At 33.5% G+C, this 20691-nt stretch overlaps 3 protein-coding genes across 4 annotated transcripts in view; 2 read left to right on the plus strand and 1 right to left on the minus strand.

Annotated features, from left to right (window-relative positions):
- The first annotated feature begins 114 nt into the window (after window positions 1-114).
- Window positions 115-7723, plus strand: LOC101892101 (ER membrane protein complex subunit 1). Of its 2 annotated transcripts, XM_020036590.2 has the most exons (12): window positions 115-378; window positions 485-1127; window positions 1193-1339; window positions 1470-1782; window positions 1989-2009; window positions 4547-5076; window positions 5137-5214; window positions 5280-5481; window positions 5555-5707; window positions 6805-6975; window positions 7037-7270; window positions 7333-7723. In XM_020036590.2, the coding sequence occupies exons 1-12, from the start codon at window positions 263-265 to the stop codon at window positions 7491-7493; spliced, it is 2769 nt and encodes a 922-aa protein (XP_019892149.1). In that variant the 5' UTR covers window positions 115-262; the 3' UTR covers window positions 7494-7723. The 2 variants fall into 2 exon arrangements, with proteins under 2 accessions (XP_019892149.1, XP_005183128.1); XM_005183071.4 differs by lacking the exon at window positions 1989-2009 and having other exon boundaries at window positions 116-378.
- Window positions 7724-8310: 587 nt separating this feature from the next.
- Window positions 8311-9528, minus strand: LOC101891925 (protein cornichon homolog 4). The gene is made up of 3 exons (XM_005183069.4): window positions 9184-9528; window positions 8791-9113; window positions 8311-8720 (listed from the first exon to the last, which is right to left on the minus strand). Exons 1-3 carry the CDS (start codon window positions 9256-9258, stop codon window positions 8648-8650), a joined length of 471 nt encoding a protein of 156 aa, XP_005183126.1. The 5' UTR covers window positions 9259-9528; the 3' UTR covers window positions 8311-8647.
- A 1568-nt stretch (window positions 9529-11096) lies between these two features.
- LOC101891648 (small ribosomal subunit protein uS9m) overlaps window positions 11097-20691 on the plus strand; it is a 59203-nt gene continuing 49608 nt past the window's right edge. The window contains exons 1-6 of the mRNA XM_005183067.4: window positions 11097-11256; window positions 11367-11594; window positions 11668-11841; window positions 13767-13852; window positions 13919-14163; window positions 14234-14349. Coding sequence (XP_005183124.1) covers window positions 11161-11256; window positions 11367-11594; window positions 11668-11841; window positions 13767-13852; window positions 13919-14163; window positions 14234-14349 — 945 coding nt within the window. The 5' untranslated portion in view covers window positions 11097-11160. The remainder of the gene's footprint in view (window positions 11257-11366; window positions 11595-11667; window positions 11842-13766; window positions 13853-13918; window positions 14164-14233; window positions 14350-20691) is intronic.

Here is a 20691-nt window from a genome sequence, read left to right on the forward strand (position 1 = left end):
TCCACAAAACAAACAGCTGATAGTCCCCCCTCTTCATTTGACGTTAACGTTGCCATTTAGCTAAAGCCCCTCTTACTTAATTATCTGGCAACACTTTTACCACCATTTTTTGACAGCCGACTTTTTTTTATCATCTCATCCCAGTCAGTTTTTCACGTTGGTTGGAAATGAATTATTAATTAAAATTTATCAAATAAATTACAACCAATTAAAGGAGAATCTTTAAAAGAACACGCCGCATTACCCAGGCTTTGTGAGAAACATGAATTCTATGAAGAAAAGTTGGCCAAATGTGCTGGCGGCATTCTTGCTCGTGACCACCACCATCATATCGTCGGTGAATTGTCTATATGAAGACCAAATCAAGAAATTCGATTGGTAAGTAGCCACGGAGAGAGAGAACGAAAGAGAGGGAGCAAAGGTTTTATTAAACAATATAAATGGGTCAAAATAATTTTAAAATATTTTTCCATTTTCACTTTAGGAAAACAACACAAATTGGTGGTGTGAGTCAAGCCTATTTGGAATTGAATGGTTTCCAACCACGTCTGCTTGTCAGCACCAGAGAAAATGTGATTGCTTCGCTGTGTCCCAAGACGGGTGAAGTGATTTGGCGTCAAATATTTGAAACAGGTGCAAGGGGAAACATTAAACTATTGCAATTGTCTTCTGCTGCCTCGGCTGGTGATAATACAGCAGCTGCCCGACCTGGTTCCACTAGTGGTTTTGATTTGTTGACCGTTCAGGGCCATGCTCCTGCTTTGGTGCGTGGTTGGAATGCCAATACAGGAAATTTGGAATGGGAATGGTCCTTGATGCCCATTCAAGTGGAAAAGGCTCTTTCCTCTATGTGGTTTTATCGTAATGCAATGCTCTATCATGTGTTGCCCGTGTGGAAATCCCATTTGGAGGTTACACCTTATTTTGCTAGTTCTGGCCAGGCCACTGGAAATACAGCAAAGATTACAGCCCCCTGGATAAGTGAGGAAAAATGTTTGCTGGCTGGCACATATTTGGCATGTGTTGAGGGTAGTCAGCTGATCAGTTTGGATTTGACCGCCAATCAACCACAAGTTTTAACCAAGGCTTTGGGTGAGGTTAGCGGTAAACCTTTGAAGGCTGTGGAGGTAAGTGGAAATTGTGAGGTTTTATTAAAGTTTGGGGTGAAATGACGTTGTTGTTCCGTTTCTAGGGTCTAAATGGTGTTGTCGTTGTTAATGGAAAACTGGTATCTGTCAAGGATGATATTAAAACCTGTGATTCTTTGCGTGCTGATAGTTTTACCATTGGACGCTTTAATAATCAAAATGTTATTGTTACAGCCAGTATTAAGGATAAGGTAAATATAACAAAAGAACCTGTTCATGAATGAAAATAGCAATTTTTGGATAGAGAGCGGAGACCAATGAGCCTTTGATAGTCTAAAAAATAATTCCATTGAAAATTCATAATTGTTTTCTCATTTTTAGAACCTCGTCATTGACGGTTACACTTTGGACACCTGCCAACAAGTCTCCGAACTCTCCCATTCCCTGCTGTATCCCGAACATTATGGCCCGGCTCAAATTAAATCATTCGATTGCAAAGTAAATCGTAACTCAGATGGTAAAGGTTGCCTCTTTATTGCCGATACGACGGATGACAGTATTTTAGCCATACAACAATCGAAATTTCGTTGGACTCGATCGGAGGCTTTGGCCAATGTAATTGCCACCGAATTCATTGATTTACCCTTGGCCGACAGTGAGGGAGAATTGGAAAATGAAATGAAGGGCAAGGCTGGTGAGTTCAGAGAAAATAATTTAAATGGCTTTGGGTTAGCAATATAAGTTCTTTCTAAGGAGATCTTAAGTATATTATAGGCTGCACTTTGCAACATGCTTTTTAAATTATTCGAAATTCTGTCAAGATTTTTATATATTAATTTCTTATTCTTCCAAATTTTAATTAATTAATCATATTATAAAACACGCATACCGCAACTAAAGGTGAAGATCCAAGTTTGGAGAGTAAGTATTCAAAAGGCTTCTTAATTCGTGTAATGCAACTAGTAAAATCTGCTTGATGTTTTTATTTTCTTTTTTTTTTTTTGGATTTTTTTTTTTAATTTTTTTTTTTAAATTTTTTAGTTAAAAAATACTTCACATAGAAAGAGTCAAGTCTGAGAAAGGAGGTTAATACATTGCTTCAATTTATAGAAAAAGATCCTCAATATGGATAACGTATACAGAGAGTCTCTTAAGCCTTAAATCATGAAGAAGTCACTCGGAAAGTTTCCTAAGATGTCTTTATCTATAGCAGACCTTTAGGCTTTCTTCTTATAATAGAACTCGAAAATATCATTCGTTTAGAGAAGATTTCCAAATAGTCATTACCTACAGAAAAACTTCAGTGAAGATTTATCTACCACTACTATTCTGCCACAGAATTTTTTTTTTTTTGGTATTTTTTACAATTTTCAGTGATAAAGTATTTCAAATAGAGAGAATCAAGTCAATTTGGTTCAGTTCAATATGTTCGTCCTAACTAATTCAAATCCAATTGATAGAGGTAGTTAAGATCATACATAGCTACAAAGACTCGCAATTTATATCCTCCATAATTTTGCCTTTGAGTTCTTCTATCTATGTAAGACCATTAAAAATAGCATATTCTCCCTTACGATATTCTATTTATAGAAGTGTTCGAAAAGATCATCTATACCGAAAAGACATACAGAGGGTGATCGGTGTGGATATCTAACTACCTCAGACCCCCAAAATGCCATATATATACCAGAGACCTTAAATTTTCTTTCATATATTTAGAGAAGGACCCCAAAAGGTCATATACCTATCGAAATACTTTGTATGAAATAAACAAAATTAAATGCTCCACAGAAGAAATATCTGCCAAAGATATAGAGAAGTCTACCCTTCCTAAACACCTCTTCAGAAGATCATTTGTTAACCATAGACCTCCAGAAGGTCATATATCAACCATAGATCTACAGAATGTCATCTATCTACCAGAGAGCTACAATTTTGTGAATTTAGAGAAACACTCCGAATGCCCATCTACCTATAAAAATACTCTAGTGACGAATTGTCTGCTAATGATAGAGAGAAATCCAATGCATCGACCAACTATAGAAAAAAATTAGTGGATATCTGTCTTTCACACCACTCCAGAACTCTACTAGAGAACTTCTAGATTAATTACGTTCAGGATGGTGTGGTCGTCTCTATGCGTATTGGGCACGAATTGACGAAGCTGTGCGTGACGTCTGCCCGGCGTGTGATACAGGCCCGCACAATACGCTTGCATCTCTTTAATTGCACAGTCAAACCTACCTAACTCACTCCAGAGATCTCTAACTACAGCACATTAAAGCAGCCGAATTTTTAAACCTGGAGCTTGAATCAGATTAGCAGAACGCAAACACTTACATGTACTACTGCTACAACAACAATAAATCCAGAAGGTCATTTATTAACCATAGAGTTCCAGAACATTGTCTATCTACCAAAGCCTCAAATTTTCTTTTGTTTATTTAGAGAGGAACTCATCTTTTTATAAAAAAAAAACTTGTGATCATCTGTTTTCTACAAACCTCCAGAAGGTCATCTATCTACCACATACCTCAAATTTTCTTTCATATAAAAGACCTTCTATGGAAACAACACTTTTCTATTTATAAAAGACCTCCAAAACTCTAAGAATGGAATTTAGAAGACTTTCGTTCTTTAGAAGACGTCCTGAAGGTCTTTATCAATAGAAGGCCTTTACTGAGTAGCATTTCCTGGACTTTTTTTCTATGGATATAAAATATTCTAAAGCTCTTCTATGGATAGAAGGCCTTTTGAAGCTCTCCTATTTACAGAAGATCTTCTGAAGCTTTCCTATGGACAGGAGACCTTCTAATGCTCTTCTATGGCCAGAAGACCTTCTGAAACTTTTTAATAAACCGAAGACCTTTTGAAGCTCTGCCGAGAACAAAAGACCTTCTGAAGCTCTTCTATGGACAGGAGACCATCTGAAACTCTTCTATTCTTAGAAGAACATCTACAGACCTCCAGAAGGTCACATACCTCAAATTTTCTTTTGTATAAAATACCTTCTATTAAAAAAACTCTTAAAATAGAAAAACATATTCTCTATTTATAGAAGACCTTCAAAACTCTAACACTAGAAGTTAGAAGACTTTCGTTCTTTAGAAGACTTCCTGAAGGTCTTCATCAATAGAATGCCTTTTCTGAGGAACATTTCTTGCCATTTTTTGTTTTATTTTTACTTCTTTTTGTTTTGAAAATATTTTATATTTATTTTTAAGTCATTTATTTTAAATTTTATTATTTGATTTTCTATTTTAAAATGTATTTTTACTTTTGTAATATTTTTTTATTTTTAGATAAAATTATAATTTTGTAAATTTTATTTTGCCGAAGAGCCTATTGACAAATTTGTATAAAACTTTGCTAACAATAGGCTCTTCATTGTATATATGTATATATTTAATCCTTCCCAGAAAAAAAACCCATTTAATTTAAATCTTTGTTTCTCCTAGCCGACATTGTCAGTGCATTTATGCATCGCATTGGCTCCCAGGTAATGCATTTCAAGAGTTTGCTATTGCATGTTGTTGGTTTGGGTGCCAAGCCTTCGGCAACCCAAAAAGCCGGCATTGTACGCGACGCCTTTGGCCTACACAAAATGTTAGTGGTCCTCACCAAGAGTGGCAAAGTCTTTGGTATCGACAATATAAGCGGCAAACAACATTGGCAGTTGTATTTGAAAAATGTTGAGGCATTTGGAAATGGTGAACAAATGCGTCTACTCATACAGCGAACAAGTAAACATTTCCCCCTTCAAGCATTGTGTGTTGTTGTGGCCAAAGATAAATTCAACGGAAATGGTTTATTGTATCGTTTTAATCCCATCACTGGGCAAGCGGCAGAGGGTGGCCTCACACAGCTGAATTATAAAATTAAACAATTGTCGCTATTGCCCGAGACCGATACGGACTTTGTTAAGGGCTTGCTACTCGTCGATGCCAATGATAAGATACAGGTATATCCCGAAAATGCCAAGGCAAAGGTAAGAATTGTTTAATTAAAATTTGAGCAAAAACGTTTTCAAAAATTCTCCTCCTTTCAGGCCGATGGTTTATACATTTACACAGCCAACAAGGCCAAGAGCTCGTTGAATGGTTTCCACATTAAATATGAGAATAATGTAAGACCGTATTTATTTTACTGTCACAAAGAGTTGAACTATTCCCAATAAATTTTCATTTACAGAAACTAACCACCATCCCCCTGTGGAATGTTGATTTAAGTGGCCACAATGGTGATCATGAAATTATTGCTGTTGCCTCCAAAAATCCCATTGAAAGAGTCCACTCCCAGGGTCGTGTAATGCCAGATCGTTCGGTCCTCTACAAATACATTAATCCCAATTTGGTGGCAGTCTTTACCCAGGCCTCGGATAGCATACATAAATGTAAGTTGTGACCATAGCGGAGGGGTTGTTTTTTGTTTAGGTGTAATAATTGTATGTGTGTTTGTGTTTGCAGATTTACTTAATGTCTATTTGATTGATGTCGTTTCCGGCTCTGTGGTTTTCTCAATGATGCATCGCAAAGTACGTCCCCCATTGCATGTTGTGCACTCGGAAAATTGGCTAGCCTATGCCCACTACAATGACAAAGTTCGTCGCACAGAAATAAGTAAGTGGAAGAGACGGGTGTAAACAACAATTGAAGGGGATGTGGAGAAGAAGTCCTGAGAAAGGGCTTTCATGGAAAGAAACTTTTAAATTATCGTCTAAAGAAGGAAGGTCTTTTGACTAAGACTCTGTGGCCAAAGGATCTTCTGAAGCTTCCAAGTATTCTACGAATAGAAGACCTTCTGAAGAAGAGCTTCAGAATCTCTTCTATGGACAGAAAAAGTTTCTGATCACTCTATGGCTAGAAGACCTTTTGCAGCTCTTCTATGGGTAGAAAACCCTCTGAAGCTCTTCTATGGCTAGAAGAACTTCTGAAGCTCTTCTATGGCTAGAAGACCCTCTGAAGCTCTTCTATGGCTAGAAGACTCTCAGAAGCTTTTCTATGGACGAAAAAGACCTTCTGAAGTTCTTTTATGGACAGGAGACCTTCTGAAGCTCTTCTATGGCTAGAAGACCTTCTGAAGCTCTTCTATAGCAAGAAGACCTTCTGAAGCTCTTCTGTGGACAGGAGACCTCCTGAAGCTCTTTATGGCTAGAAGACCTTCTGAAGCTCTGAAGCTTTTTTATAGACAGGAGACCTTCTGAAGCTCTACTATGGATAGAAGCCATTCTGAAGCTCTCCTATATATAGAAGACCTTCTGAAGCTTCTCTATGGCTAGAAGAACTTCCGAAGCTCTGCTATGGCTAGAAGACCTTCTGAAGCTTCTCTATGGCTAGAAGAATTTCTGAAGCTCTTCTATGGCTAGAAGACCTTTTGAAGCTCTTCTATGGACAGGAGACCTTCTGAAGCTCTTCTATGGCTAGAAGACCCTCTGAAACTCTTGTATGACTTGTAAGATTCAGAAGCTCTTCTTTTGTTAGAAAACCCTTCTGTAGCTCTTCTTTGTTAGAAGACTTCTGAAGCTCCTCTATGGCTAGAAGACCTTCTGAAGCTCTTCTATGACTGGAAGACCTTCTAAAGTTCTTCTATGGCTAGAAGACCTTCTGAAGCTCTTCTGAAGCCTCTCAATAGGGCGAAGACGTTCTTTTAAAGGACTTCTATCTTTTGGAGACTTGAATATTGGAATATCAAAAACTTTTTATTTTCCTTCTTCCAGCCACCATTGAATTGTATGAAGGCAAAACTCAGGCCAACAGCACGGTATGGAGTTCTTTGAGTGCTCCCCCCATGCCATTGGTTGAACGACAAACCTACATAATTCCAACCCTGGTTACCTCAATGAGAGAAACCATTACCGAGCGAGGCATTACAAGCAAGGATGTCTTGAGTAAGCATCCTCATAAGCACTTCTTAAAGAAGGAACTCTAAAAAATATCCTTTTATTACAGTTGGCACCTCCAGTGGTTCAATTGTTGAATTACCCTGGGCCTTGTTGGATCCACGACGACCCATCTCCTCATCCTCAAATGGACGTGATGAGGGTGCCTTGCCCTATGTACCCGAGCTGCCGTTGCCCACAGAGAATATGATTAATTATAATCAAACAATACCACGACTAAATTATATCTACACAGCTCCAAGTGGTTTGGAGAGTACCTGTCTGGTGGTGTCGGCAGGTTTGGGTAAGGATTTTATATAGATTTTTTAAAAATATCCTTGATTTTGATTTTGGTTTCCCCTTCAGATGTCTTTGTTACCCGCATTTCACCCTCGAAAACCTATGATCTACTTAAGGAAGACTTCGATTACATTCTGATTTCAATTGTTTTGGTGGTATTGACAACTGGCTCCTTGGTGGCCAAACATTTAGCATCGCGCAAATCCCTTAAACAGGCATGGAAATAGATGGGGGGAGGGCAATATTTCCAAACAACAACAACAACAAAATGACTTTTTTCTAGCAGCATTAAATTAAATAAAATTTTTATATATATAAATATTATGTATATCAATGGTTATATAGGAAAATTATAAAACAAAAGAAGAATAAAAAACAACAAAACTAATTTACACAACAACAACCACACACAGAGACACATCCATCTACACATACATATTTTATGATTGTAACAAAAGATCTTCTGGAAATGCATTATTGATTTGTTTTCTAATCATTTGCATTTTTTTGTTGGTGTAAAGGCATCTGACCGAAATTTGAATTTAAAATTGTCATTACGGTGTTTATATTTTAATTTGAAATACATATTTTTTTTAATATTATTTTTTGTTTAAGATCTGCCACCTATCGAATCCATTTAGATATGTATTTTTTTGTTTTGTGTGGTCAAAGCCAAGAGTCATTTTTATATATTATAATAAATAAAGAATTATGTTTTTGTTTAGATTTAAATTATAAATTAAATAAATAACAAATAAAAAACAACAAAAGAAAGGAGAAATGCGTTGATTATCTATCATTTTGGGGGAAGGGTTATATTTTTTCTCGCATGCGATAAAATTTGAGAGAGAATCATATTTCTTAAGAGAGATTTTATAACTGATTCTCTATTTACCTTGAAATCATTCTCAGAGGTCTTAAAAAAGGAAAGTGAAAAAATATAATAATAAAATAAAAAATATAATAATAAAAATAATAAAAAAAACCACTGTTTTTCAACTCTTCAAATAATTCAAAAAAAATCTTATTAAACCACAAAACTAGTTGAATTAAAAAATTTAGTTCTTTATTTTGTTTTTCTTCTTTTTTTACATAGAAATATGTAAAATTTGCCATTAATTAGCATCGTTATCATAATCGCTATATATTATTTTTAATTATAAATTAGCGAAAAAATAAATTAATTAAAAAATGCAAGAGATTCAATTGATGAGTATTTCAAGAATACAAAACTAAACTAAAGACTAGAAGGGGAAAACTTTGGACTGTGATATATTGTTGTAGTTGTTCTTCATATAGTTGTGCATTGTTTTCTGCCAGAGGGGGGAAGACAAAAGGCCATTTCAATATACTGCAAACAATTTCCATTTCCTTACAAATGCTAGAAGTCGGTTATGATTTCGCCCTCTTCATGGCGTCTGATGGGATCACCTTTGAGCAAGGCGGAAATCATGCTATGGAAGAAGAAAAGCAAGAACATATTAAAATTCCTTAAAACCTTTAAATTCTTTTAACAATACTCACAAATACAGGCCTATAAAGAACATAACAAAATAGTAACCCAAATAAATCATTGTATTTCTCAAATGCACCTTGAGCAGCCCTCGACTGTGGATATCAACGGGATCGTAGACACCCAAACTATCCCGGGGTTGTTTGTACAACTCATAGCCTAACCATGTTACCATGGGTACATTCAAAAAGAACATTATCCAATGGCCACCCAACAGTAGCAGAACACACAATATCAGATGGGAGCCAAATTTGGGTATAACCCAAAAATTCAAACGACTACAACACTCTTGGGCATTCAAATAATCACATTCTAAATCGGCCAGGGTCAGAACCTAATTAAAGGAAATAAGATAATTTAGAATTAATTTAATAAGCGATTTTAGCTGCAGATGCCAAACTTACATAGTATATGAGGAGAAAGAGAATAGCACCATAAACAATTAATCCAATAGCAAATGTCACTGTTTCGGGCAACATATTTTCGCTATTTGTTGTAAAGGGTTTTATTTATAAATTAATTCTTGTTTTATCTTGCCACTGTAATTCTGTTTCCTGTTTAATTAAAGCTTTTGTTTGGGGTCGTCGAAAATGGTGTATTCACCATGAATGGATAGCCGGCTTTAATGTAATCAATGAACGTAGTCTCAAAAACCAAACTAAACTAGGCATATTCAATTAAATTTGTTGTACGTATTCTCAAAATGTGTAAAAAAGCAATTAAATATATTTCACTTTACTTTTTATATCCAAAATATAATCTCTTGTTATATTTTTCAAGCAACTCACAGAGTAATGAGAGCCAAACCAAATTACTGAGCCACTGGTAGAAAATCGCCGGCGTCAAGAAAATAAACAAAGTACGAAATGCGTGATAATCGCATAAAATCAAAACAAAACCAACAATAGAACATCCGAAGATCAAAATGGGATAACCGGTGAATTGTTATACCAAGTGAATTGATAGCACGATAAGGTGGGAGAAGAAAAAGGAATTAATGATTTTCAAGAGCTATAGGAAAGTTAAAAAACACCATAAAATGAAAAACAAGAAAAATCCGCCGTCAAGAAAATAAACAAAGTACGAAATTCGTGATAATAATATAAAATCAAAACATAACCAACAATAGAACATCAGAAGATCAAAATGTGATAACCGGCGAATTGTTATTACAAGTGAATTGATAGCACAATAAAGAAAAAGGATTCATGATTTTCAAGAGCTATAGGAAACTTGAAGAACACCATGAAGTAAAAAAACAGAAAAATTCATGAAATTTTTATATGAATTGATAGTACGGTCAATATAATTCAATGTTTGAAGATTATTTTATGCAAATGCTGACGGTGATTTCGCCTCAAATAGTCTATTCGCTTACATACTCTATCACATTTCGGCTGGTATTTCACGAATAAATGCTTCAATGTCATCTTCCAATGTGTCAATTGAAACGGAATAAAATTTATAGACATGAGCTTTAACATAGCACCAAAAAAAAAAAAAAACGGCCCGAAGGCGGTTAATCGCACGATCTGAAATAAAGTGTTCACCGACCTCTCCTCTCAACAACAAATCATTGTTACGCCAGCTATGTGGCATGTATCACCGTCTCATGGTAGAAGAATATCGACATCGACACAGCCTGCTGGGCCAATGAACTGTCAAACGAATTTTGGAATTGAAAATGTTGAATGAAAAATTATTTAAATTTGTACAAATTGTTGAAAAAGGTCTTTTATAATAACCTCCGAATGACGTCGTATAAGAAAACATATAAAAATCTACTTATATTTGAAAAAAAAAAATAAATTTTTTTGTCATGCCAAAACTCGAAACATGCGAGAGCTGTTTAAACGAGTGTTTAAAAAAAATAAAAAAAATCACCCTTTATAATAAAACACTAATAATAAAAATACTGCAAAATATTTGATCTGTTTTCTGGAACTGTCCAATTTTCTTAGAAATACACTTTTATGACATTAAATGTAAAGGACTTTCATAATATTTTCTTATAAAATTTCCATCCTGAAATAAACCTGAAATGTTGTCTTGAATGAGCCATATTTACAGCATAAAAAATCCCAAAAAGATCTCCCGTCTCTTTCAAACAATGTCCACTTTTATATATTTTATAAAATCAAGTCCCTAAAACGAATAATTTCTTTCTGCAAATTCAACACCTGTCAAAAAGTAATTGGTTTAAGTAACCACATATCATACAACACTATAACCAACTCTCACGAACTTGTCTCTCCCTCAGCTTCTCTCTCTCTCTCTCTCTGTTTACACGGTGCAAAACAGCTGATTACTCTTCTTCACTTGTTCCGTCGGTATTTCTTTTTTCTTCTTTTTCTTCAATTGGTCGCCACCAGGAACTGAACATGGCTCTGCGTGTTTTGGGCTTAAATATTTTGAAAAATAACACAAATTTGGTGCAGGGTATTAGCCGGCTCAACAATGGCGCTCTGTCAAGTGTTGTAAGTAAAATTTGAAAGGGAGCACATGGATTTTTCATTCAAAAAAATTTAAAACTATTTCAACATGCATGTTTCTTCTTGCATAACCTTTTCCAAAATTATGCTTTTAGATGTTCCAGTTGTCCAATGCCGCCTATAGTACCGAGGTGACCGTTCAAGCTGCCCCTTTGGCCATTAAAAAGCAAAAGGTTAGCAAAGCCATGAAGGCGTATTTGGAACGGGCCCAAGAGCATGATGAATTCATGAAGACCCAACATTTGGAATATCAAATTGGTAAACGTCATTTGGCCAATATGATGGGTGCAGACCCAGAAACATTTACCCAGGAAGATGTTGATGTAGGTTGCAGGGGTTTGTGTGATTTTTTTCGGAAAAATTGAAATTAAATTTTGTTTTTTTGTTCCATTTCAGAATGCCATTGAGTATTTGTTCCCCTCGGGTATTTATGACAAAAAAGCCCGCCCAGCAATGAAAAATCCCGATGAAGTATTCCCAGCCCGTAAGGCAGCTGAATTTGATGAAACCGGTAGACCATTCCATAGCATGTTCTATACCGGCAATCCCAATTTCTTTAAATTGTTATATGTAAGTAGATATGCGCCTATTTTTATTGAGTGAGATGAAATGAGACCGGATGTAGTCAATTAGTTAAGTAGTTACGATGTGATAGACATTCTAATGGTTTTAGATAATGTCGACAAAGTATCTCAAGATAGAATGAAAATGAATGAAGTATCTCTCAAGTCAATCAAATATGTGCCTACTAAAATGAAAGGCAGTACGGCCAAAACGTGCTTCATCGAAATAACGATTTTAGACCCTAGGTTTTTTAGACCAAATCGGTTTCAGGAAATTTGGAGTTGATCTAGCTACGTCCGTCCGTCTGTCTGTCTGGCTGGTGCGCAGGATAACTCTCGAAATGAGTATCCGATATCGTCCAAACTTGGTACATCGTAATATTATTATCAAACTTAGATCTAGTTCGGAGATGGGCAATATCTGGCCACTCCCCCAGAAAATATTAACATTTTCAAAGAAAATAATTTACAACACAGAAAGATTTTGCTCCAACTTTGCAAATCCTAATATTTGTAGCAGTGCTAAGTCAGGTGCGAAACTGGACGATATCAGTCAACTCCATCAAGTACCTCCCCCACAAACGATCAAAATTTTGAATAATTATAACTTTTATAAAATTTGATATAAGATTCCGATGATCTCCAAATTACACAGATCACAATATTTTTATTAACCCAAGGTCTGGTGTGAAGATGGAATATATCGGATCACTCTTTCTAATACCTCCCCTACAAAGTATTAATATTTTGAGTATTCATGAAGCTAATAAAACACGATATTAACATCCGATTCCATTCAGACTTGGCACATCTCAATATTTCTATCAACACAAGATCTGGTATAAAGATGGTAGAAGTCGAACCATTCCTTCTGGTACCTCGCCCACAAAGGTTCAAAATTTTGAATAACAAAAACGATCATAAAATCCGAAATAAACATCTGGTTCTCTTCAAATTACACACAACACAATATTTTTATTTACTCAAGGTCTGGTGCGAAATTGGGATATATCGGCCCAATCCTTCTGTCACCTCCCCCACAAATGGTCAAAATTTTGAATATTCATGAAGCTCATAAAACACAAAATTAACATCTGATTCCATTCAGATTTGGCACATCTCAATATTTCAATCAACACAAGACCTTTTATAAATATGGTAGAGATCGGACCATTCCTTCTGGTACCTCCCCCACAAAGGGTCAAAGTTTTGAATAACAAAAATGATCATAAAATTCGAAATAAGCATCCGGTTCTCTTCAAATTACATACATCATAATTTTTTTATTAACCCAAGGTCTGCTATGAAAATGGGATATATGGGTCTAATACTTCCGGTACCTCCCCCACAAAGGGTAAAAATTTTGAATATTCATGAAGCTCATAAAACACAAAATTAACATCCGATTCCATTCAGACTTAGCAAATCTCAATATTTCTATCAACACAAGATCTGGTATAAAGATGGTAGAAATCGAACCATTCCTTTTGGTACCTCCCCCACAATGGGTTAAAGATTTTTGAAAAATAAAGCGCATAAAATTGGATATAAATGTTCCTTCAAATTCTGCACATACCAATATTGGTATCTGTATTAGATAAAGTATGAAAATGGAATACTTCGGTCCGATGTATCGGTTACCGCATGCATATCTCCACATTTTCCAAAATTTTGCACATATCTTATATAAAGTACAGGAAGTAGTCGATATAGTCCAAATCTGTCACGTTGTAATGTTTTATCAGTCTTGGGTGAGAAGTTCCAGAAATGGCTTTTAACAATCGACGATGATCGTCCTTGACGTTCAAAATTGACCCCATGACTTTCACTTTTAGACCACAAATAAAAATTCTCATGATCATTATTTTACCATTTTTCATCATAATATAGCCCTTTCTCATTATTATTTAAATTGTTTTCTTTTTGTTCCAGGACATTGTTGAAGAGCTCAACAAGTTGTACGACTTGGAGGAACGTATGCTGCGTCGTGGCCAAAAAGCCGACCCCAATCAAAAAGTGTAAGCATAAATGAATTCCTCAAATTGTCACTTTTAATAATCATATTTTTTCGTTTCTCTATCCAGCGATCTAACCGGTTTCAATTGGGTCTCAAAAGACATCTTAGAATTGCGTTTAGTTGAAAAAATCTCCGATATCGAATATAATAGTTTTATTGCCTCGATGGAACGTTTAGTTTCCCACCCATATTCGTACAAGTGTAAAGCATTTATCGATGAATATACCAAACCCTTGATGGATCATTCCAGTTCTTTGGAAATTCCCAAGCCACATATCGACGAGCAGGGTAGACAGTATATTACAACTTATGGTAGGAATTACATTAGATAATTGAAAAGATTTATGAATTATTGTTTATTTTTACTTTTTTCGTTTTTTAGAATGTCTACGTAAAACTGCCCGTGCTGATGTCACGTTACGTGTTCCGGGCAACGGAAAAATTACCATTAATGGTAAAGATATTACCTATTTTGAGGATACACAGCCACGTGAACAGGTGAGTCTTTTTGTTTTTTTTTTTTTTTTTTTTTTTTTTTTTTTTGTGCACAAACAACGTGAAAGTTGTGCAAAAAATGCTGTGGAATTTAAAGTGTGAAAAATTTAATATTGTGAAACAAGTTTTAAAATCTTCTAAAAACAAGTCTATGGCCAAAAATATTGTTAAAAAGAATTGCTGGGCGATTGCTTAAAAAGACAACAAAAACCAACCAATCAGAATTGTAATATTTGTTGGGAAATAACGAGTGAAAAAGACTCAGAATTTGGTATAAATGGTCCACTTATATCCACAATTGTTCCTCATCAAGTCCTCTTAATAGGGGCCTTATAATACCCACTATTATTCTCCTTCCAGTCCTTTGAAGAATGGTCTTCAATTCTACATAATTATTGTTCGGCAAGTCATTCAAAAAATTCTTTTCAAATATCCACATTTATTGCTCTACAAGTCCTTTTAAAATCCAAAATTTTGCTCTGAAAGTCCCACGAAAATAGGTTTTATAAAGAGACTTACAGATTTGTATACATGGTCCACCAGTCTCCAGAATTGTTGCTCAGCAAGTCCTCTGAAAATGGGCCTTATAAAATCCACTATTTTTGTGCATCTAGTTCGTCGAAAAAGGGTTGTTAATTGCCCATAACTATTGTTCGGCAAAGTATTAATTTATTAATTTGTTTAAAATGTCCTGATTTATTGCTTTACAAGCCCTTTTAAAATCCAACATTTTGTCTGCAAGTCCCACGAAAATAGGTTTTATAAAGACCACCATTATTGTCTTGCAAGTCATTCGAAAAATTGTCTTCAAATATCTACAATTTTTTTTTTCTCAAGTCTTTTAAAAAAATTCTTCAAATATTAAAAATTGTGTAAGTCCTTTGCAAGTAAGGGAAATTCTGCAAGTCCTTCAAAAACTAAGAAATTAAATTCTGGAAGTCCTTTAAAATTAGACTTATAAAATTCACTATTATTATCCTGCTAGTCCTTCGAAAAATTGTCTTTAAAAGAAATCCACAATTATTGCTCAACAAGTCCTCTGAAAAAGGATCTTATAAAATCCACCGTTATTGTCTTGAAAGTCCTTCGAAAATTTGTTCATCTAAGTCAACAATTATTCCTTCGTAAGTCCTTTAAAAATTTGTATTTCAAATCGTCGTGTCATTGCCCAGAAAGCCCCCCGAAAAATGTTCTTACTAGACCCATGATTATAACTCAGAAAAAGGTATTTCGATAAAACCCTAGAGTGTAGCTTTGGAAAGGGTCGACCTAGTTAGTTGGCCAAAATATTGGCTCATGCTTTTTTATGCCTGAGAATTTCTATACCCTCAGCAATATGGCTAGAGACGGTATATATCATTTAATACGGCCAAAATGTGCCTCATCGAAATAATGGTTTTAGACCCTAGGTCTCTTTGAACCAAATCCGTTTCAGGACATTTGGAGACGATTTAACGATTTGATCCAAACTTGGTACATCGTAATATTATTGTCAAACTTACATCGAGTTCGGAGATGGTCAATATCGGTCCACGCCTTCTGGTATCTACCTCACAAATGTCAACATTTTCAAAGAAAATAATTTGTTGCTCAGGAAGAGAAATGATAATCCGATTTTGCTCAAACTTTGCAAATCCTAATATCTTTATGAGTGCCAGGTCAGGTGCGAAAATGGACAATATCGGTCCACTCTATCAAGTACCTCCCCCACAAAGGGTAAAAATTTTGAATAATTATAACTCTTATAAAATGTGATGTAAGTGTCCGATTGTCTTCAAATTTCATACATCCTACTATTTTTATGAACCCAATATCTGGTGGGTAATTGGGATATATCGGTCCACTCCTTCCGGTACCTCTCTCACAGAGGTTCAATATTTGAAGCTCATAAAACATAAAATGAACATTCAATTCCATTCAAACTACCTCACCCACAAAGGGTCACAATTTTCAATACTTATATCTGTCATATCCTTGATCAGCATAAAATTCTATGTCGATTTAGTGATGTCCGTCCGTCTATCCGTCTTTGCAAATCACTCTAGCTTCCGAAAAAAATGAAGTAGGTTGATAAAATTTTACTCAAATGTATATTATGTCTGCAGGACTTTTGGTATTAAAAATGGGCTATGTAGGTCCACGTTTTGGCATAGCCCCCATATTATGGTACCTCCCTATTTTCGCTATTTTGGCGATTTTAGCGACATTATTCACCGGAATTGTTTCAAATTTAGTATTTGAAGTTCGTAATGAATACTACAGCCTAAGACAGAAAATTGTCCGTGCAGGTCCACGCCTTCGTATAGCCCCCATACAACGGTACCTCCCTATATTCGGTATTTTGATGATTTTAGTGACTTGATTCACCGGAATTGTTTCAAATTTGGTATTTGAAGTTCGTAATGGATACTACAGCCTATGACAGAAAATTGTCCATGCAGGTCCACGCCTTAGTATATCCCCCATACAACAGTGCTCCCGATATTCGGTATTTTGATGATTTTAGCGACATTATTCACTGGCAATATTTCAATTTTGGTATTTGAAGTTCGTAATAAATACTGCAGCCTATGGCAGAAATTTGTCTATGGAGGTTCACGCTTTTGTATAGCCCCCATATAACGGCACCTCCCGATATTCGGTATTTTGATGATATTATCGAAATTATTCACCGATTTTTTTTTTATAAATTTCGCATTTGAATATTGTAATGGCTATAAATTGTCTATGCAGGTCCAGGTCTTCGTATAGACCCCAATAAAACGGCAATATTCGGTATTTTTAGGATTTTAAAAGAATATTTAATGGATTTTATTTTTTTGAAAAATTTACCAATTCGTTCCAAATGGTGGAGGGTATAAAACGTTCAGCCGGGCCGAATATACAGCTTGTTGACTTGTTTTATTAATTTTTAATTAAGACTTCCATACTTGACTGCGCTATGGGATTACAAGTGGGACATATCTGTCCATGTTTTGTTCTTTGGTACCATCCAATTCATGAAGCTTTAAAGGATTTGACCGCATTTTCCAACGGAAATACCAATAATTTGGGGATTTCATTTGAACATATTTCGGAATCAGATCACGTTTTTGTATGGCCCACAAGGGATGTTTCCTCTCTATTTTGGATTTTTCACCAAAGAAGAAACAGTAGTTCTCACAGAGACAAATCCTCTGTAGGAAAAAAAAACGAGATCAATACGCATTTTGTCAAAAAATTTTGAAATTTATCTATTTGGATATATTTTCCAATGAATTTCATGACTTCATTGGTGAAGGGTATCAAAAGTTGTCTCCAAACCTTACCTTTTTTCTTCTTCGAAATTACATTTAAAATGAAACACAACTAACTATTTTTATTACAAATTAAAGTTTTATTTAAAATTGTATATTGTAAATATGTATAGACTACAACTAAATTAAATATTATTTTAAAAAATAGCTTAGCTTTTCATTCATCCGTTCATTTCATTTTGGCTGAACAGAAGAATACAGAAAAAAGTTTAGAACTTTTTCCTTTTGTTTAATTGCACACATGATAGCAACGCGACAGTGGATAAATAAAACTCACACACACATACACAGCCTTATAGTTATATGGAATAAAGACTAATAATCGTAATAAAAATAATAATAATAATAACTCGTAACAATAGTTTCGTTTGAAAATAATTACTAGCAATAAATAATAAATTTAATTATTTCATGACTATTTCAAATCTATGAATGAATTGCAATAATGATGAGATTTTCGGGGGGAAAGATAGGAGAATAGATAGAATTAAAATATAATTATTAAATGGAATTTTGTTACTTTTTTAGCGCATAATAAATTCAAAGTAGGGGTTTTAAGGAAATTGATGATATTTTTGCTGTTATGTAATAATTTTTGTTTTTAAACATTTTTATGACTTAATATAAGATGTTTGTATAGTCAACAAATTTTATAGTAATTTTGAAAATTGTCTTGTTGTTTTTAAGCGAATTTTTTAAAAAAAATGTCTTGAAGTTTTGAATTTCCTCCTAGCGAAGTTGAAGGCTTCAAAATCGCTCAGTTATTAACTTGAACTTGTATTTGAATTTTGAATATTTTTTATAAATATTACCTTTTCAAGTCACCTTTCGAATACCATGGAATAGGAAAATATGTTCGAATGTTTTTTTTTTTCTCCTAAAAAGTTAACGATGCAGTTCGCCCTTTAAACGGAAACAAATATTCGAAGTCTTCCAACTAACCATCTTCTAGAATAGAAAAAATTCTAAAGTTCATCTATAGATCTTCAAATCTGTAGTAGGTCGGAATTCTGTTAACTTTCAAAATTTCTACATTCCTTCAAAAGGAGGGTATGAACTGTTTGTTCCGTCAGCAAACATATTGGAGGTCTTCCGTAAACAAACGACCTTAAAATGTTTTTTTTGTGAAAATGTCAAAAAAAACTTTTCTATAGACATGTCCTTGAGTGGGTCTTCCATGTTTATAGATTCGTTTTTAGCTCTTCTTCAGATAGAAGACTCTCACAAGGGTTTTTGTAGATTACAAATGGGGTAAATTTGGACAAGGGGGTTACATTGGTCACCAAACGATTACTAGAGACGTTGGTAATTATTCATTTAAATTAGGGCCTTCAGGAAACTTTTTAAGTTTCAGTGATTTTTTAAATATCTTATTTTCATTTTTTTTTTAATAATTTATTGATATTTTATTCTCAAAATTATTTGTTTTTTCTTTAATTTTTCATTTAATTTCTTTTTGTGGAAAGTATTTTATTTTTGTTTATTAAAATCACAACTTAGCTATCATCGATAATATTTCACTAACAAAATAAAATTAAAATATTTACATTAAATTATAACTTTTAACATAATATTGGGTTTTCTAGTTTCTATTTACTTCTATTGTATGAATAATATTTGTTTCTATTTGTTAGAAATAATTTCATAATTTGTTCTTTTTGTTCGAGTTATCGATAAAACTTTGGTTCTTTATAAATTAAAAAGCAAATATTTACAAAATAGTATAATATAATGAAATTAATTGTGTTGTATGGGAGGGGAAAGGGGAAAATGTATAATAAATTTCGATTACAATTTTTAAAAATTTAAAAAAATATATATTTATCGGAATTTATCGATATATATTATTCTATTTCTATAACTTTTCATTGCTTATTTTTTTCAATTTAATTAACATTTCTAAGGAATTTGAAAGCCAATTGTCTTTAAAAGATTGGGAAATTATTACATTTATCGGTAATTATCGAAATTGATTTTTTTTTCATTTCCACATCTTTTCATTGTTTAACTTGCCTTTTTTTCAATAACAACTGTTATAATATATTGAAAAGTCAAATATTCTCAAAAATTTGGAAAAATATTAAATTTATCGGTATTTATCGAAATTTAATTTGTTAATATTTACATCTTTTCATTGCCCAACTTGTCTTTTTGAATTAAGAATATGTTGAAAATGGATTTGAAAGTCACATGGATTTGAAAGCCAAATTTGGAAAATTATTAAATTTATCGATATTTATCGAAATTTGATTTTTTAATATCTGCACATTTTCATTGTTCAATTTGTCTTTTTGCATTAATACTATATTTAAAATTGGATTTGAAAGTCAATATTCTGAAAAATTTGGAAAATTATGAAATTTATCGATATTTATCGAAATTTGATTTTCTAACATTTACTTCTTTTCATTGCTCAATTTGTCTTTTTGCATTAAAATTATATCAAAAATTAATTTGAAATCCAAATATCCTCAATATTATTTATTTTTTTTTATTTATCGGTAACTATCGATACTTAATTTTTCAATTTCTACATCTTGTCATTGTTTAATTTGGCTTACTTCAATAAGATTATCATTCATAACGCATTTGAAAGTAAAATATTCTAAAAAAATTGGAAAATTATTAAATTTATCGGTATTTATCGAAATTTTAGTTTTCCATTTCTACATTATTTTATTATTTAATTTGCCTTTTTTCAATGCAAATGTCATTTATAATGTATGTGAATGTCAAATATCCTCAAAAAATTGGAAAATTATTGCATTTATCAATAATTATCGAAATTGATTTTTTTTTAATTTCCACATCTTTTCATTGTTTAACTTGTTTATTTTTCAATAAGAACTGTTGTAATGTATTTGAAAGTCAAATATCTTCAGAAAATTTTAAAATTATCCAATTTATCGGTAATTATCGAAATTTGTTTTTTTTTTATTTTCTACTATTTTCGTTGCTTATTTTGTCTTTTTTCAATGCGATAATCGTTTTTAATATATTTGCACGTCAAATGCAAATCTATAAATTTGGAAGATTTTAAAATTATTAA

The sequence above is a fragment of the Musca domestica genome, unplaced genomic scaffold (assembly GCF_030504385.1).
Source record: "Musca domestica strain aabys unplaced genomic scaffold, Musca_domestica.polishedcontigs.V.1.1 180, whole genome shotgun sequence".
NCBI classification, from domain to species: domain Eukaryota; kingdom Metazoa; phylum Arthropoda; class Insecta; order Diptera; family Muscidae; genus Musca; species Musca domestica.

Excerpts from the sequence above, each read along its gene's own strand:
- LOC101891925 (XM_005183069.4), bottom strand. The coding sequence starts at position 9,258 with ATGTTGCCCGAAACAGTGACATTTGCTATTGGATTAATTGTTTATGGT. Across the intron at positions 9,114-9,183 it reads TCTTTCTCCTCATATACTAT|GTTCTGACCCTGGCCGATTT; the intron begins GTAAGTTTGGCA and ends TCCTTTAATTAG. Across the intron at positions 8,721-8,790 it reads TTCTTTATAGGCCTGTATTT|CATGATTTCCGCCTTGCTCA; the intron begins GTGAGTATTGTT and ends CTTCTTCCATAG.
- LOC101892101 (XM_020036590.2), top strand. The coding sequence starts at position 263 with ATGAATTCTATGAAGAAAAGTTGGCCAAATGTGCTGGCGGCATTCTTG. Across the intron at positions 1,128-1,192 it reads AACCTTTGAAGGCTGTGGAG|GGTCTAAATGGTGTTGTCGT; the intron begins GTAAGTGGAAAT and ends TTCCGTTTCTAG. Across the intron at positions 1,783-1,988 it reads TGAAATGAAGGGCAAGGCTG|GTGAAGATCCAAGTTTGGAG; the intron begins GTGAGTTCAGAG and ends CCGCAACTAAAG.